The sequence below is a fragment of the Ambystoma mexicanum genome, chromosome 8 (genome assembly GCF_040938575.1).
Source record: "Ambystoma mexicanum isolate Mex_15411 chromosome 8, UKY_AmexF1_1, whole genome shotgun sequence".
Classification (NCBI taxonomy): Eukaryota; Metazoa; Chordata; class Amphibia; order Caudata; family Ambystomatidae; genus Ambystoma; species Ambystoma mexicanum.
The window spans coordinates 1,236,202,535-1,236,219,577 of record NC_090929.1 but is presented as its reverse complement, the minus strand read 5'-3'; the positions used below and the strand labels follow the sequence as shown (position 1 = coordinate 1,236,219,577).

Genomic DNA, 17,043 nt, shown 5'->3' with positions numbered 1-17,043 from the left:
GTGAGATCCCACATCAAAGGGGCGGTCAGCAAGATGCTTGACCTCGGGGTAATAGAGCCCTCTACTAGTCCATGGTCTAGCCCAGTTGTGTTAGTACCAAAGGCAGGATCCAAAGAATTGAGATTCTGCGTGGTTTATAGAGCTCTAAATGCAGTCACGAAGACTGATGCCCAGCCTTTGCCTAGAACAGATGAGTTGGTGGATAGACTTGGTGCAGCCAAGTTCCTCAGCACATTTGATCTCACGTCAGGCTATTGGCAAATAGCCCTGACTGACCATGCCAAGGAGAAAACGGCATTCTCCACCCTAGTTGGCTTATACCAATATAAGGTGATGCCTTTTGGACTAAAGGATGCACCTGCTACATTCCAAAGGATGGTTAATCAGGTTCTGAATGGGATGGAGGACTTCTGCATGGCATACTTGGACGACATTCCAGTGTTCAGCCCTACTTGGAAAGACCATGTTGACCACCTAGGATATGTTTTGCAGGCTCTGCAACAGGCTCATCTGACCATAAAGGCAAGCAAATGCCAGATTGGACAGAGTAAGGTGGTCTCCCTTGGGCATGAGGTAGGAGTTGGAGAAATAAGGCCTTTGCTCAGTAAGGTTGAAGCTGTGCAAAATTGGACAACACCTACTACTCAAACCCAGGTGAGAGCCTTCCTAGGCCTCACTGGGTATTACAGGAATTTCTTTGAGAACTATGGAACCATAGCTTCTCCACTGAATGTAATCTCCTCTCCAAAATTCCCTAAGAAGGTCAGATGGAATGAGGAGTGCAATCAGGCCTAGGAAAACCTGAAGAAAGCTATTTGCCAAGCACCAGTACTGAGAGCTCCTGACTACCACCAAACTTTCATTGTGCAGACAGATGCTTCTAATGTAGGTATAGGTGCAGTCCTTAGCCAACTGGATGAGAAAGGTAGGGAGCACCCCATTTGCTTCATCAGCAGAAAGCTGAAGGATCCTGAGACAAGGTGGGCAACAATTGAAAGAGAATGTTTTACTATTGTGTGGGCACTGAAGAAGTTTAGCCATACTTGTATGGTTCTACTTTTGTCATTCAGACTGACCACCAACCCTTGAGATGGTTAATGCAAATGAAGGGGGAAACCCCATAACTATTGAGATGGTCAGTCTGCCTTCAAGGGTTTGATTTCACCATTGAGCACAGGTCAGGGTGTCACCACCAAAATGCTGATGGTCTCTCTAGGATGTATGTCATCGACTAGAGGTATGAGATTCATCCAAGAGTGGATTAAATCCTCCTGTCCCTTAGTTTGGGGGAGGGCGAGTGTTAGGGAGAATTCTCTGTATAGGCTAATTTCCCAAACCTTGTGAGTCCCCCAGCAGCTTTGCTGGATTTTTGGGGTTTATTTTTTTCACTTGCTAAGAGTGAGACTCTTTTTCCACCACTCCTAGGCATGGTTTGAGAATGTCCTTTGACTTTGTAATGTGTTTTATGGGCTATGGGGTCTTTTACTCCATAGGGCTTCATGTGTTTTTTGGTAAGTGTGTTACACAGCACCCTCAGTGCAGTAACACACGGGTGTCATAGTGACCCCCAAACATAGACTCCATACCCTGGGACTGACTACTGTCTCTCAGGGCATGTAAAGTCACCATTGACTTTACTAGTCTTAAATTGTGAACAGAACCAGTACAAACCATCATATTGTGGAAGTACTGGTAGGGGTAATTAGATTGCCCCTGGGTCTGTTTTTCGAGGGGGCACTGTGCAGTCCCCCCTCGTCGAGTTTTTGGCTGGTGGCAGTGGTTCCCACACGATTATGGGATTATCCCATTCATTTTAAACGCACCACTTTTTTTGGTGCAATGTTAAAGATACCGCTGGGTCATTTATTTAATATTTGTTCCCCGGTTGGGTCTTTTTGCCAGGACTCGGTTTTAAAATGGCGTTTGTGTTCGCCTCTGTAACTCCAACCCAAGTCGAGCCCTTTGTTCCACTTTTGGCGGGCTTCTGCACAGAAGCCTCCAAAAGTGGTGCCACTCTGTCTGGGTCTACAGAATGTATGGGAGGGGGGAATAGGCACCCTGGACTGAGTTGCCTCGGCAACTCAAGTCGCACTCTTGTGTGATTGGCCCAGTGGTGAGCCGCCCTGCTCACCACTTAGCATGTTTGAGTGACAGCTAGGACTGGTGAATGGGGGTTTTCTGCATAAAAGCAGGGCTTTGGGGACTGGAACTTCAGAAGTCGCCACAGGACCTAAAGAATCCGAAGTAGGAGAACCTGAGCCGACCTGGAACGACGACACCACCGGTGGAGCCCTGCTGAACCGACTCGCCACTTCCCAACGACAGATAAGATCTTCTTCCTGGAGAGTCTTCTTCCTTTGAACTGGTGGGGTTAACCAGTTCGCCCTCTTTTTGCCTTCCTGGATCGCCTCGTGGTCGAATTGCCCGTGCCAAGCACCCCGGCGGCCGGATAGCTACGCTTCACCACTACCGCGAATAAAAGGGTAGTACCTTTTAACCGGGAAACTCCGCGGCTGGTTTCTTCCCTAGCAGTGCAACGACCTCCAGCTTTCCTCCACGTCGAGATCTTCTCTTCCCCTGGACGAAGCACTGACTTGCACCCGCTGCCAGGAACAACTGTCCCCGCTGGAGCTTTCTCACCATTCCAGGTACTGTGTCCCGCCTGGTCTCCCTTGCAACTGACTGTTCAAGGTGTCCCGTAAATCCTTGACTCTCTATCCTGGGGTGACCTGGGACCTGTTAACTAACTTTTCTGAACTGATCCAACTCCTTTTGAACTATCGGCAAAGACTTTTAAAGTGTACTTCAACTGTGTGATCTTGTGCACATTCCGCCTTGCTCTCTCCAAGAGTGGGCCTGGCCTATGAACTTTCTTGCTCTACAGTAGACTGTGCTTTTCCTGACTTGCTTTGGTTCTTTTAAAAGTGTTGGTGTTGTGTGCTTTCCTAATTCTGCCTTTTCGCTCCCTTTTTAAATCATTATTGGAGTGCCATCTTGGTGAAGCGCTCACCTCTGTATTTGATAATAAGTGGTGTTCTTTTCCTAAGACTTGTCGAATAATTAATCAGGGAGGTGTATATATTTATAATGACTGTGTTTGAACTAGCTTGACATATTAGTGCCAGTGTATTTTTACAAGTGTGTTTTTAAATAAATAATTATATACTTTTATACCAAAGCTCTGGTCAGTGTTTGCTTGTGCTACTGTATTTTTGTACCTAATGTGTGTACTCTATATAATGCCTAACTCTTCTTGAGAGAGGTCTGACTGCTCAGCCACAGCTACCAGGTAAATCTGGGTGGTACAGACTGCTACCAATTGGGTTTACTGCCAACACCTGTAGTCCTAAGCCTTTTGCAGTGGTCCCTAAGGGAACAACACAGGTTTCTGCCTAACAGGCTATGGAGGTGGCAGCTGCCTCAAAGGATGAGGGAAGAGTATAGGGATCACTCCTAGCCAGCAAAGCCCGAGTGCCTGTTTTTGTACGGTTGTTTTTAATATAAAAACTTAACATTTATTCTAGTTGTCTTGTGACTCATAGAGAATCTTGTTGCAAGTGGTGTTAGAAATGGGACAGATAGGTCCTGCTACAGAGACAATTCACAAGAGAAACACAGAGAAAGTAACCCAGTAAAGTACAGAACCCAGTGAACTGCCCTGGGAAATGTTAAATGTTCAAGTTCAAATGGAAGGAATCACATTGCTTAATCCAGACGGCAATGGAAAAATAAAAATGTTCTTCGTTGAAGATGTGATGCCAAAAGCACTTGGTGTCGAGGCACCAAAGAACACAAGACCACACTGCATACCAAAGTGATGTCAAGAACAAAACTTAATGTTGCGGTTGTCAAGAGGAAGTAAACTGGGAGGACCTTGAAGAGGGAGAAATGGAACAGCCTTCTGAAGAGGACTAGTGGGTAACAGGCCTGAGGTTTACATACCCTTCCTGTTGCAGTTGGCGCATGAGGTGTCCTTAGCTGGTCATCTTGGGACCAAGAAGACAGAGCAAAGGCTCTCTGCACATTTCTACTGGCCCCGGATGGGAGTAGAAGTGGAGTCCCACTGCCAGACCTGTCCCCCTTGTCACTTGTCTGGCAAGACTGGAGAAAGTGTTGTTGCCCCACTACAGCCTTTGCAAGTGGTTGGCACTCCATTTGAGAGAGTTGGCATTGACATTGCTGGTCCCCTAGACCCTCCCACATCAGGTGGACATCGGTTCATCCTGGTCCTGGTTGATCATGCCACCAGGTACCCTGAGACTATACCCCTTGGGACCATTACTGCCAAGGTGGTTGCCAGGGCTCCCCTGGGCATTTTCACCCGAGTTGGATTCCCTAAAGAGGTGGTCTCTGACGGAGGATCCAACTTCATGTTTAGTTACATGCAAGCGATGTGGAAGGAATGAGGAGTAACATATAAGTTCTCCCCCTCCTACCATTCCCAGACCAATGGTTTGGTTGAGAGATTTAATAAAACTCTCAAAGGCATGCTGGGTGCTTTGGAAGAGCCCCTAAGGAGGAAATGGGATCTCCTCCTACCATGCCTACTGTTCCCCTATAGAGGAGTGCCTCAAGAGGGTGTTAGTTTCAGCCCCTTTGAGTTTCTCTTTGGACATCCCGTGATGGGGCCCCTTGCCTTAGTAAGAGAAGGTTTGGAAGTCACCCCTCCAGGTCCTGCCAAGCAAGTGTCAGGCCTCCGATGGAGGATGGCACAGATGATGGACCAGGCGACAGCGAATCTTAAGGCAAGCCAAGAATTGAACAAGTACTGGAACGATCTTAAGGCCTCACAAGTGGATTGGACTCCAGGACGGGAGATCCTTGTGATGGAGCCTACCAAGCCTAGAGCTTTGGCAGATAAGTGGACTGGACCCTTCAGGATAATCTCCAAGATGGGCGAAGTCAACTATCTGGTTGACATGGGAGTCCCTGGGGTAGCCCCTCAGGTATTCCATGTTAACAGGCTCAGGCCTTTACACAGAAGAGAGGGAGTCTCATGTCTTCTGCTAGCTTCCGAGCAAGAGGAGGAGGAGAGTGAGCCCCTTCCTGATTTGCTGCATAACAACCCTAAGGATGGCTCAGTGGAGGGAGTGCATCTCGCTCCAGATCTGACACCAGAGCAGCAGAGGGCCTGCGGGGCTTTTCCCTGGCAGTATGCCCCTCTGTTCTCACTGACACCAGGCCTCACCCCGTGGTGCAGGCACGAAATTGACACTGGTGACAGTTTACCTGTCAAAAGCAGGTGCTATTGAATTTTAGATACTGTAAAGAGCCACATCCAGGCTGAGGTCGCCAAGGTGTTGGATCTGGGTGTAATTGCACACTCAACCAGACCTTGGTCCAGTCCAGTGGTCCTTGTCTCCAAGGCAAGTTCCCAGACAGGTACCAAGGATTCGCGGTTCTGTGTGGACTACAGGGGGGTCAATGTTGTCACCAAAACTGATGTGCACCCATTGCCCACGCTGATGAGCTTGTGGACACCATAGATTCTGGCATATTTGTAAGCACCTCTGACCTTACCTCAGGCTATTGGCAAATAGCTCTGACGCACCATGCCAAGGAAAATATGGCGTTCCCAACACCTGAGGGGCTCTACCAGTTTAGAGTCATGGCTTTCAGGTTGAGGAACCCACCTGCCACCTTCCAAAGATTAGTCAACCATGCGCTGAGTGGCCTGGAGGCCTTTTGTGTGGCCTACCTAGACGACATTGCTGTCTACAGAGCATTTGACTCATTTGGATAGGGTGTTGCAGGCCTTGCGAAGGACTAACCTCACTATCAAGGCCTTCAAGTGACAGATAGCTCAGCGGGAAAATCACTTACCTTGGTCATGAGGTAGGAGGGAGTCGAACCCAACCTCTCCCCGGTAAGGTACAGGATCTACACGACTGGGAGACTCCCCCTACTCAAACCCAGGTGAGGGCTTTTTTGGACCTCACTGGGTATTACAGTAACTTCATGGCGGACTATGGAACCATAGATGCCCCTCTAACAGCTCTGACTTCACCAAAACAACCGAGGAAGGTTAATTGGACTGAAGACTGTCAGAGGGCCTTTGTTGGCTTGAAGGAAAGTCTGTGTAGGGCACCACCTGTGTTGTGTGCGCCTGATTACAGCAAACCTTTTATTGTTCAAACCGATGCCTGCGACACTGGAGTTGGCTTGTCCCAGTTAGATGACAAAGGGAGGGAACATCCTATCATATTCATCAGTAGGCAACTCAAAGGTAGAGAACTTAAGTGGGCTACTGTTGAAAGGGAATGTTTCAGTATAGTTTGGAGCCTTAGGCATTTTAGGCCCTAACTTCCCGGGTCTACCTTCAAGGTCCAAACAGACCATACACCCTTAAAATGGCCTATGCACATGAACTGCTCAGGTGGTCCATTAGCGTGCAAGGGCTAGACTTCACTATTGAGCATAGACCAGGGAAGAGTCATGATAATGCCGATGGCCTTTCCAGAAGGTATGTAGACCGTCTGGATGAGGGTGTCAATCTCGTGGGTGATTAGACCACCCTAACCTTACTCTGGTGAGGGGTGACTGTGATGCTAGAAATGCATTGGGGGGGACAGGGCCTCCATGTCCTTGTCCTGTACTCTTATCATTTGTGTTCTGTGTTGTTTTCTGCACAAGAGTCCATGTGGGACTCCTGACACTGCGGCTCTTCTCTTTTTGATTATGGTGAACATACCCTTGGGATGCCCTTATGGCACCCATGGGTGGGAGTACAGCCCTGTACCCCTAGTGTATGCTTTTGGGCACATGTGTGTGGGCCACAGAGTAGTGTATGGGCTGGTGGCAGCTCCATGCTGAATTTCACAGGTGCTCTGAGTATCCTCCATTTGGGATACCCAGGCCCTGCCATAGGAATCAGTGGATTCCTGATAGGAGACAACATGGCCCCTGTGGCCTGTTGGCTTCTATCGCCTGTTACATGATTTTCCCAAAGTCCTGGCAAGCCCTGACTCTGTCCCTTCCCCTGACTGGCTGTTGGGTGGAAGAACCATATATGGTATTGTGGGGAAGGCCAGGCCAGACTGGCTGGAGCCTTCTTAGTGACTGTTTATTGTTGGTACACCCTTGGGGTGGGACCTGGCTGAATGGATTGTGTGACCAATACCAACTTCATGTTATGGGTGTCTGGTATCTGTGTGTGTGACACAAAGAATGAGACAGTCCTGCCCGAAACTGACATGAATGCAGTGTGGTGTGCTGAAAGGCTGGGTGCTTGTTCCAATCCACATTCCTTGTTATGGGTGTCTGGGTGGAATGAATGGCCTGAATGCAATGTGAGCCTGATTGGCTGCCTGCCTGCATGAATGCCCTTCTGAATGATTGGCTGCCTGAGTTGGCTCAACAGTGTGAATGAGAGACAGAACAGTATATCTGGGGACCTCTCACTTACCAGAATTGTTGATGCTAAAACTTGAAGCCCAGCTGAAGAAGAAGGTCTTGCTGCTTGCCGTCGTCGAAATCCGAAAGGTGTTGTATTTGTCAAGGACTGATCCAAGAGAGGACCTGGCTAGGAGACCTCTTCCCGAGCTACGGGGGAACATCGTGCAGAAAGCTAATCTTCACCCAGGCAGCCTGGAAGTCTTTACCGAAAGACTACCGACCGGAGACGGGGACCACTGAGGGATCTGAAGTGAAGCACCAGGACGTTGAGACCAGGGTTCAGAGGGCCGCCATTACCTCGTCGGCCGAAGCCGCAACGCTCAATTGCCTAAAACATTTGAAACAAAGGACTCCCTTGCCATCACTGTCAACCGCTTTGTCCCCCCGGAGAAAGTCGAGGTCGTCGACGAGCCGTGGCGAATGCGCCAGCAGGTTTCCCTCAACCTGAAGTCCACAAAGACCAACGAATATCCAAAAGCCAGGCGTGGTCGAGTCCCGACCGTCGAAGCCAACGCTGACACCCGACGCCCGCTGCTGGGCCTACATTCTTCATTGAATCATCGTTGCCGCAACAAACTCTCATCATCGAGGTGCACCGCACGCCTCCTCTTCACAGGTCGTCCACGGCCGGCCGTCAACAAGCACTGCGAAGATCGAAGCTGCTGCCTCCACGAGAGTGTTTCTTCACGGAATGTCGACGACCCGTGGCTCCTGCTTTAAAGGGAGTCCACTCAAGAGGGATCTGTTGACGAACCATTGAATAACTCTGCTAAACTCAGGTACATTGGGGTAATATAACATTTTAGCAGGAACCAAGAGTATTTTAAACATAAATGGTCTGGGCTTGTTGATGCACTTTATTTACAGGTTGCCCAGGTGGGGGGATCCTCACACAGAACTGTGTCTTAGTAGCAAGAGAACTATTCTGCCATTGTTTAACCTAACTTGTCTTCCTTCCTATGACTGATGTTGATTCACATTGCTAACTGATTGGTATGCCATTGAGATTGGCAGCAGTTGGTGCATTTTAAAGGAGTCAAGAGTGCACTGTGGTACCACATAGACCTTGTACATTTACTATAAGATTTGCCAAAGTATAACGTGTAATATTGATTGTGTATATATTTGAACCTTATATATATATAAAGAACTGTGTTATCACATAACATAGTGTGTGGACATTCCTTTGTTGGGGGCTTGGGAACACCACAGTACTTAAGACCCAGCCTGCATCACCTCCTGAGAGCTTAAGCCTTGATTACTTGTCCATAGCTACCACATAGAGAATCTTGGCTGGGGTGCTCTGTGCTTCTACTCTGCCATATAGAAGGCAGGAGTACAGATAACCCCCTCCAGTCTTTACACCTTGCTCCTCAGAACACTATTTCTTACTGTAATCTCCCATCAGTATGGCGGAAAGGGGATGGGATGTAGGAGTAGAACAGTTGCCAGAGTTACTACTGTACTCCTAATGCATGATATATGATATGAGATTTTATTTATAGCGTGCTTATACACACGTGTTTCAAGGCGCGACAAGGCAGGGTAGGGGAACAAATGGGAACAAGACAACAATCTTACTGGGCCCTGTGACATTGAGATCGCGCAAGTGCAGAGGGTGGGGGTGAGAAGTGCCTGGGGAGGGGGAGGAGGAGCAAGTGCAAGACATAGGATCAAACATCGAAAAAGAGGCAGTGCTGCCAACAGGTGGCAGTGTAGCGTTAAGTGCAGAAAACAAGTGATTATTAAGTGCAAGCAGGGGGGGTTGTAGGGTTGCAGATTGTTAGGCAGAAACCTGTGCAGTTCCCTTAGGGACCACTGCAAAGGGCTAAAGACTACAGGTGTTGGCAGTAAACCCAATTGGTAGCAGTCTGTACCACCCAGATTTACCTGGTAGCTGTGGCTGAGCAGGCAGACTTCTCTCAAGAAGAGTTAGACAGTATATAGAGTATACAAGATAGGTACCAAAATACAGTAGCACAAGCAAACACTGACCAGAGCTTTGGTATCAAAGTATATAATTATTTATTTAAAGACACACGTAGAAACACTCCAGCACTATTATTGTAAGCAAGTTCAAAACACAGTCACTATTAATATATATACATCCCTTATTCCTTATTAGACAAGTCTTAGCTAACACCACTTATTTTCAGACAGAGGTGAGCGCTTAACTAAAGATGGCACTCCAATAAGTTATCAAAAAAGGGAGGGAAAAGGCAGAAATTAGAAAAGCACACAACACAATACTTTAGAAGCACCCAGCAAGGCAGGAAAGTCAAAGTCTACTTGTGAGCAAAAAGTTCAGAGGACCGGCTCCCTCTTAGAGAGAGTAGAACACCAATGCGCCCAAGATCACACAGTTTAAAAGGCTTGAAAAGTCTTGCAGAGAGTTTAAAAAAGAATTAGTTCAGCTCAGAAAAGTTCAGTTAGCCAGCATAGGGCCAACCCAAGTGGTAAGTTGAGGATTTACAAGACATCCCACACAGACTTTTGCGAGCGAGACCAGGCGGACACAGTACCTTGAAAGTGGAGAGAATCCAGTGGGTGCAAGTCGCAGCGTCGTCCAAAGGAAAAGTAAATCTCGACATGGAGGAAAGCTGAAGGTCGTTGCACTGCCAGGGAAGAAACCAGCCGCAGAGTTCTCCGGTTAAAAGGTACTACCTTTTTATTTGCGGTAGTGGTAAAACGTGGTATCCAAGTTGCCGGGGTGCTTGGCAAAGGCAAGGCGGCCACGAGATGATCCGGGAAGGCAAAAAGGCAGGCAAACTGGTTATCCTTACCAGTCAAAGGAAGAAGACTCTTCGGTATGAAGATCTCCTCTGTCGTTGGAAGAAGTGGTGAGTCGGTTCAGCAGGGCTCCACCGGTGGTGTCGTCGTTGCAGGTCAGCTCAGCTTCTCCCTCTTCGGATTCTTTGGTCCTGTGACGACGTCTGAAGTTCCAGTCCCCACAGCCCTGCTTTTATGCAGAAAACCCCCATTCATCAGTCCTAGCTGTCACTCAAACATGCTAAGTGGTGAGCCGGGTGGCTCAGTCCAGGGTGCCTAAACCCCCCTCCCACACATCCTGTAGACCCAGACAGAGTGGCACCACTTTTGGAGGCTTCTGTGTAGAAGCCCGCCAAAAAGTCGAACAAAGGGCTCGACTTGGTTTGGAGTCACAGAGGCGAACACAAACGCCATTTAAAAACTGAGTCCTGGCGAAAAGATCCAACCGGGGAATAAATATTAAATAAATAACCCGGCGGTATCTTTAACATTGCACCAAAAAGTGGTGCGTTTAAAATGAATGGGAAAATCCCATAGTAAATATTCTTAAGGAATATTTCGCGTGGTAACCACTGCCACCAGCCAGAAACTCGACGAGGGGGGACTGCACAGTGCCCCCTCAAAAAACAGACCCAGGGGCAATCTAATTACCCCTACCAGTACTTCCACAATATGATGGTTTGTACTGGTTCTGTTCCCAATTTAAGACTAGTAAAGTCAATGGTGACTTTACATGCCCTGGGAGACAGTAGTCAGTCCCAGGGTATGGAGTCTATGTTTGGGGGTCACTATGACACCCGTGTTTTACTGCAGTGAGGGTGCTTTGTAACACACTTACCAAAAACCCTATGGAGTAAAAGACCCCATAGCCCATAAAACACATTACAAACTCAAAGGATATCTCAAATCATGTCTAAGAGTGGGAGAAAAAGAGTCTCACTCTTACCAGGAGAAAAAAATAAACCCCAAAAAATCCAGCAAAGCTGCTGGGGGACTCACTAGGTTTGGGAAATTAGCCTTAACAGAGAATTCTCCCTAACACAGATACATCCCCAGAGTGCAGGCTTGCCAGGATGCAGTGCAGGTGTGCAACTGGGAGAACAGGGACCTTGGCCTGTGATTCAGAAGGTAGCCAGGTAACCAGTGCAGTGTCAGACAGGAGATCAGCAAGGTAGTGCAAGAAAGAAGGCAGAAGCCAAGAGGAGAGTCTTGAGCTTCTTCCGGACCCGGCGATGGTTCTGCCCAAGTTTCAGAGAGGCAAGGAGGCAGTTCCAGAGGGAGGCTCCAGCCGAAGAAAGAGATCTAGTCCCCTTTTCTCCATATGACCCATCCTCCATCCCCCGTGAATCAGTATGGTAGTAGTAGCCGATGAGCAGTTGTGGACTGATGGGGAGACAGGTGACAGGAGTCGGCATGGGCAGGCACGCCTGTGCATGCTACAAATTTAAAAGGGACTTTTTTGCAGTGTAAAAGGCTCCGGTCTCGTCCCTGTTGGACGGACTCGCATCAGTATGAAATGATATGTTATGTTATTTATAATGCGCTTAATACCCAGAGGTTTCTAAGCGCGGACCCGGGGATCGAACCTGTGTTGCTCTGTGTTGTCTTGCTTCCAAGGCAAGCATGTTGCCCCTGAGCTATCCTTCCGAGACTAAGTATGGAGGTAAGGGGACTATGGACTAGGAATACAGTATTCATTATGGTGAGTAACTGTTTGTATATCCATTATGTGCTACACCCAACTTGCTCCTTCTGAATGGTCGGCTTTGAATAATTTGTTATGTTAAATGTATTTCTAAAGCACGACTAAGAATCCTAACAGGGCACGCTGATGCTGAGATAAGAGATAATCTGTCTATTGGTAGCAAGGGTGACAAAGCCTGAAAGTGTATTTGGGAAAGAAAGAACCTTTTTAATTGGTGCCTAAATGCCAAATGATCTCGGAAGTTATGAATATGTTCAGGAATACTGTTCCAAAACTTTGTAACTTGAACCACCACCCACTCATTCATGACAGTAGTGTGGGACAGTCAGCAAATGTTTACTGCTGGATCTCAAAAGCGATTATACAAGAATTTCTTAAATTTCCTAGCAATAAAACACGCTTTTTCTGTATAAGAAGCCCATTGTGTAATTCCCAGCACTTTAAATTCAGCATGATTAGTCAATGGCAATGCTGGATAGAGATGATCTCTCATGGCAATTTGAGCAGCAACTTGACTGCTACTTCTTTTTTTGCGCCCAAATGATTGGTGGGGCTGTTTGTCTTTCACAACTTTCCCCGTTTCTGCCGACTGACAGTGAAGGGCCATGTTTGGGCCATATAGTAGACACGTCTCCACCTAACCTGTGCTCACTTCCAAGAGCTTCCGTACACGGCTTCCTAACTTGAGTTCATTTTGTGAGATTTTCCTGTTTGACCTACACACTTCCTCAGCTGTTCTGGCAAGTTTATGTGTGCGGGTGTAGAAAGCGAGCATTGTCTCTTTTCAGGTCCGATTCTAGAGACTTAGTCCTGCGGGTTCTTGGCTACTGGATGGTCTGGGTTTTTGGGGGGACCTAGAAGAGCTGGTATCACACTTCCTTAGCCACTCTCGTAAGTCTCTATGTGTATGTGTTGTGAGAGAGCTTTGCCTCTTTTCCAGTCCAGTCCTAGAGAGGTAGTCATGACTGTTGAGGTGTCTGGTTTTTGTCAGGGTAGCGCCTTGTGGGCGCTAGTAGTGTTGGTATCAGGAGTCCCAGATTCTAAGTGTAGATAGACTCGGGTGTTTGTCCCCACGCTGCCATTGTCAAAACCAGTAGCTCTGTGGCAAGATTCTGCCTGTATCTGAACTTGCGCTTAAGGGGGAAGAGTTGGCATCCCCATAACACATCTTGGACCCTACCTTCAGAGTCATAGACAGTGTTTCTTAAGTCAGGGTCCAGCTGCAGATATGGATTAGGTATTTGCCACTGCCAACCCACACTGCCTTCATGTAGCTCACTTCACAGTCTGAATCGCCTTACGGGGTTGGCTTTCCATGGGCGACAGAGACCCCTAGGCCTTTGTCACACTAACTCACAAATCTCCATCCATCATTTTGGAAACTGGCCAAAGGAATTCCTAGTGTATGATTGATTCGAAGATTTCCAGTCATCATTTTTTGATTACATCAGTCGCTCTCCACTTCACAGCTATGCTCGAGATAGGTCTCAAGCTTGTGTGGTCTGTGGTTCTAAGCTACATTTTACTGATAATGCCCAACAAGGGCAATATATTTCTAGGGTGGCTTTTGATTCAATGGGACTTCAAAGGGATGTCACTTAGAAGTTCAGTGCATGGCTCCTAATCAGACATGCAGGCTTTCTGTGGGCCATTCTGTCCTTGTTATGATTATCAAATAAGAATTCTTTCTATGATGGGCTATTTTTGAGGTGTTAAAGATTTTTTTGTATTGATTTTTAAAATTCGACCTGGATTATTCTTGGCATGCTCACTTTGCATCTGCCTAATTCAAATTGATCCAGGTGGTGGTGCTAGTGTGCCGCACCATAAACCACCATATGTTCTGTACCACACAGCATTCATTCTCCAATCATTCTATCTCTATGCCTAACAAGGAATTGTGTACATCTTTTCAAAATGATGTTGTCATTCTAATAAGGAATGTCAAGTTTGTTATTGTGTGTTGTGTATTTCATAGTCTACACTGCATTTATATGTAACACTTTTTAAATTGTCTTCACCATACATCTCAGAACATTGTTTAAAATGTTGCTAATTATTTATTCTCCATATTCATTAATGTGGCTAAGTACATTTTAATAATCAAATACATGACACACATCCAATATAGCTTTTATTTAATGGAATCGTTCTTCCTGCTTTTCTTTACAGAAATTTGAACCCAGTGTCCTTATGCGTCAACAGGGGCTTATGTCTTTCGAAGGATTTGCCAGGTAACCCATGTCGCATATATTCATGTTGCTACTTTGACCACTTTGCACATTTCAAAAGATGGAAATCACAAAATCAATATTCCTTTTGTTTAGGTATTTAATGGATAAGGATAATTTTGCTTCTAAAAATGACGAATCCCAACAGAAAGATGAAGATATGCAAATGCCACTTTCATACTATTTTATTGAATCTTCGCACAACACGTATCTCACTGGACACCAGCTTAAAGGCGAATCCTCTGTGGAGCTCTATAGTCAGGTATCATTCCATTTGGTTATTGTTTTTTTATTTAAATTGCATGTATACTTGTTGATTTATGTGATGGATTACTGCAAGCAGGGGCAGGATAGCGTTTTTGATTTTTATTACATAAAATAATATGGGTAATTATTTTTCTGAAAGGGAGGCCTACTAAACAATCCCCCTTTCATAAATGCTCTATGCCAAAAATATAGTACACATGCTTATTTGCTGTAACCAGTTTCCTGACATCTACATCCCCCTATGTGGTGGCACAAAGCAGGTTCAAAGGTCACATGTTCATCCCTGACTGCTGCTGAAACACAAAGTTCCTACAAGCAGAGGTGGCTTTTTACTCGTCTACACCACTGATCTAAAGTATGATACTTTTATGCCTTAGTCATGCAAGGTGTTAAATGTGGACATATGTTTTGTAAATAAAGGTTTTTACACTGAGACCTGTTCTATAATATAAAGATTGAGGTGCATTTTGTTGTTGTTTGTTGGATTTGTTATTCTTTAGAACTTCTAAATGGAACGTGGAATGGAGCTACTCTGTTGGAAGAAAACGTAGAATGTGTGTGTGAAATGTTATGTGGTGGAGGGGGCCTGGTCCAGGTCAGGCCCCGGAGCAGTAGACAAACAAGGCAGACACAGGTTTACTGATCACCAGCCTTTATTGGCTTGTGGCGTGACTGCACTCGCAGTCTATTATAAGGACATTACACTCCTCCCTTTTCATATTTTTTTTCCAAACAAACCATAAACAGAATATAGTTCTCCAGCATGGGGTCTGGCATGGATTCACATGCTCATGATTATTCCCCGTCGTCAGGCTGGGAATCCTCGGTATAGAAAAAATCAGTATCAGTTTCGTTTCTGATCTGTCTTTCTCAGTAGTAACCAATCAATGGTCTCTGGGTCATACTGCCCCCAGCCAATGACTGCCCTCTCCCTAAGCCCCGCCCCCGGCAGCCATCCTCAGATTTTTACCGCACGTTCAAGTGTTGGGAGTCCCCGTGCTGTAGCTCTCGAGCTTTTGCTGCGTTTTCGAGCTTTTTTCAGGAGATTTTCTCATTTTTTCGGTTAAATAGAGCCTCAAGCTCCACCGTTTCTACTTCCGATCAACGGGGATCCCTTTCGGAGTTTCTACGCCCCTCAAGGGTGAAGATTTCGTCGAGTTACGCTTTTGGAGGATTCCAGAAGTTCCGAGGCCTACCCCGGACATGGCCCAGGAGAAAGGGAGCTCGACGCCCGGGAAGCTGTTCAGGACCTGCCCTGGATGCCAGCTTCAGAACGTTTTCAAGGAGGACAAGCATTCGTTATGCCTCTACTGTCTCCATGAGGACAAGATGCACAAGGAAAAGGACTGCGCGTTTTGTGGGAACATGTCGGAGCGGACCATGAAGGATCGCCACCTCCGTCTCGCCAACTGGTTGGAAGGTAAGAGGCCGCCAGGCGAGAAGAAGAAAAAGAAGTCTGAGCGGTCTTCTAAGTCCTGTGAGGGTGCTCCGGCAACGGGGGCCCAACAAAAGGCTAAGCACCACGAGTCCGCGGGCACCGGGAGCGCCGAACGGTTGGGCTCCTTGGCTGCCAGGCAGGGCGCATCCTCCCCGGCGCCATCGACCACGAGCCAACGCTCTGGCTCGGGTAAGAGGAAGTCCGAGAACCCGGCAAAGCTTCTGGAGAGGCCCCGGTCGATCTCGAAGATTCCGGCAGAGGGGGAGTGAGGCTCGGACCCTCCCCCCAAGGTGAAGGCCCCAGGCATACAGAAGGTGACGTTGGCCTTAATACACCCTGCTAAGACCTCGATTGAGGATGTCGCCGCGGCCCTGGCTCAGCCTGTGGAGGCTACACCAGTGGAGGCGCCCTCAGGTACCAGAGTCTCCCTGCCACCGCGGAGGGAGTTGTCTTTCAGGCCCATCGAGAAGACCCCCACAAAGTCCTCGTTGGAAAGGGTGGGGGAGGGGTTGGTTGCCGTCGGGGATATGGACACGACCTCTGAAGAGGAGCTCATCCAAGTCGTGGAGGAGGCCAAGCCCATTGGGAGGGATCTCGACGAGGGCGACGGTGAAGCAGACGAGGCTCCTCAAGAGCCCTCTTTCCTGTCATTTCCGGCGCCTCAGGACACCTCGGCGGCCATTTTGTCAGCCATCCAGTCCTTATACTCGGAGATAAGGACTAGGTTGCCCCTTCCCCCAATGGAGGTACCTGAGCCAGACCCGACGGGGGAACCGGAGCCAGGACCTTCGGAGAGCCCACCACTTAAGAGGAGGAGGACGCATCCTAGGCCTCCTCTCCTGCCTCTGCAGCCTTCTCTGCCTTCCCCCCGGTCCACTACCCACGGGGATGATACAGACATGGACATGACTACGACGGGTATGGATGACGACGGAGGCGATGACGGGACATGTCCCCCATCGCCCCCTGCCCGGGCGTCCCCGCCCGACGAGATTGGATCCTTCCATGCAATGATTTCCAGGACATCCAAGCTCTTCCAGCTCTGCCCCGAAGAAAAGAAGAAGGAAGGTTTCCTTTACCAACGGTGCGAGGCTAAAAGGGAGACGGTCCTCGCCGTACCACTTCTTGATGACATCTGGGATGAGGGGCTCGCCCTCCTCAAGAACCCTGCCATGGCTCCTGCGAAGAGGGACCGGTCCCCGACGCTGCCCCCTTGTGCCTTAGGGCACAACCTACCC

General features: G+C 47.9%; 1 protein-coding gene across 6 annotated transcripts in view; it reads left to right on the top strand.

The window, feature by feature from the left end:
• Nucleotides 1–17,043, top strand: part of PLCE1 (phospholipase C epsilon 1) — a 3,624,599-nt gene that overhangs the window by 2,257,398 nt on the left and 1,350,158 nt on the right. For all 6 annotated transcript variants that reach the window (XM_069611343.1, XM_069611341.1, XM_069611340.1 and 3 more), the window contains 2 exons: nt 14,042–14,103; nt 14,197–14,362. In XM_069611343.1, the coding sequence (XP_069467444.1) occupies nt 14,042–14,103; nt 14,197–14,362 (228 nt within the window). The remainder of the gene's footprint in view (nt 1–14,041; nt 14,104–14,196; nt 14,363–17,043) is intronic.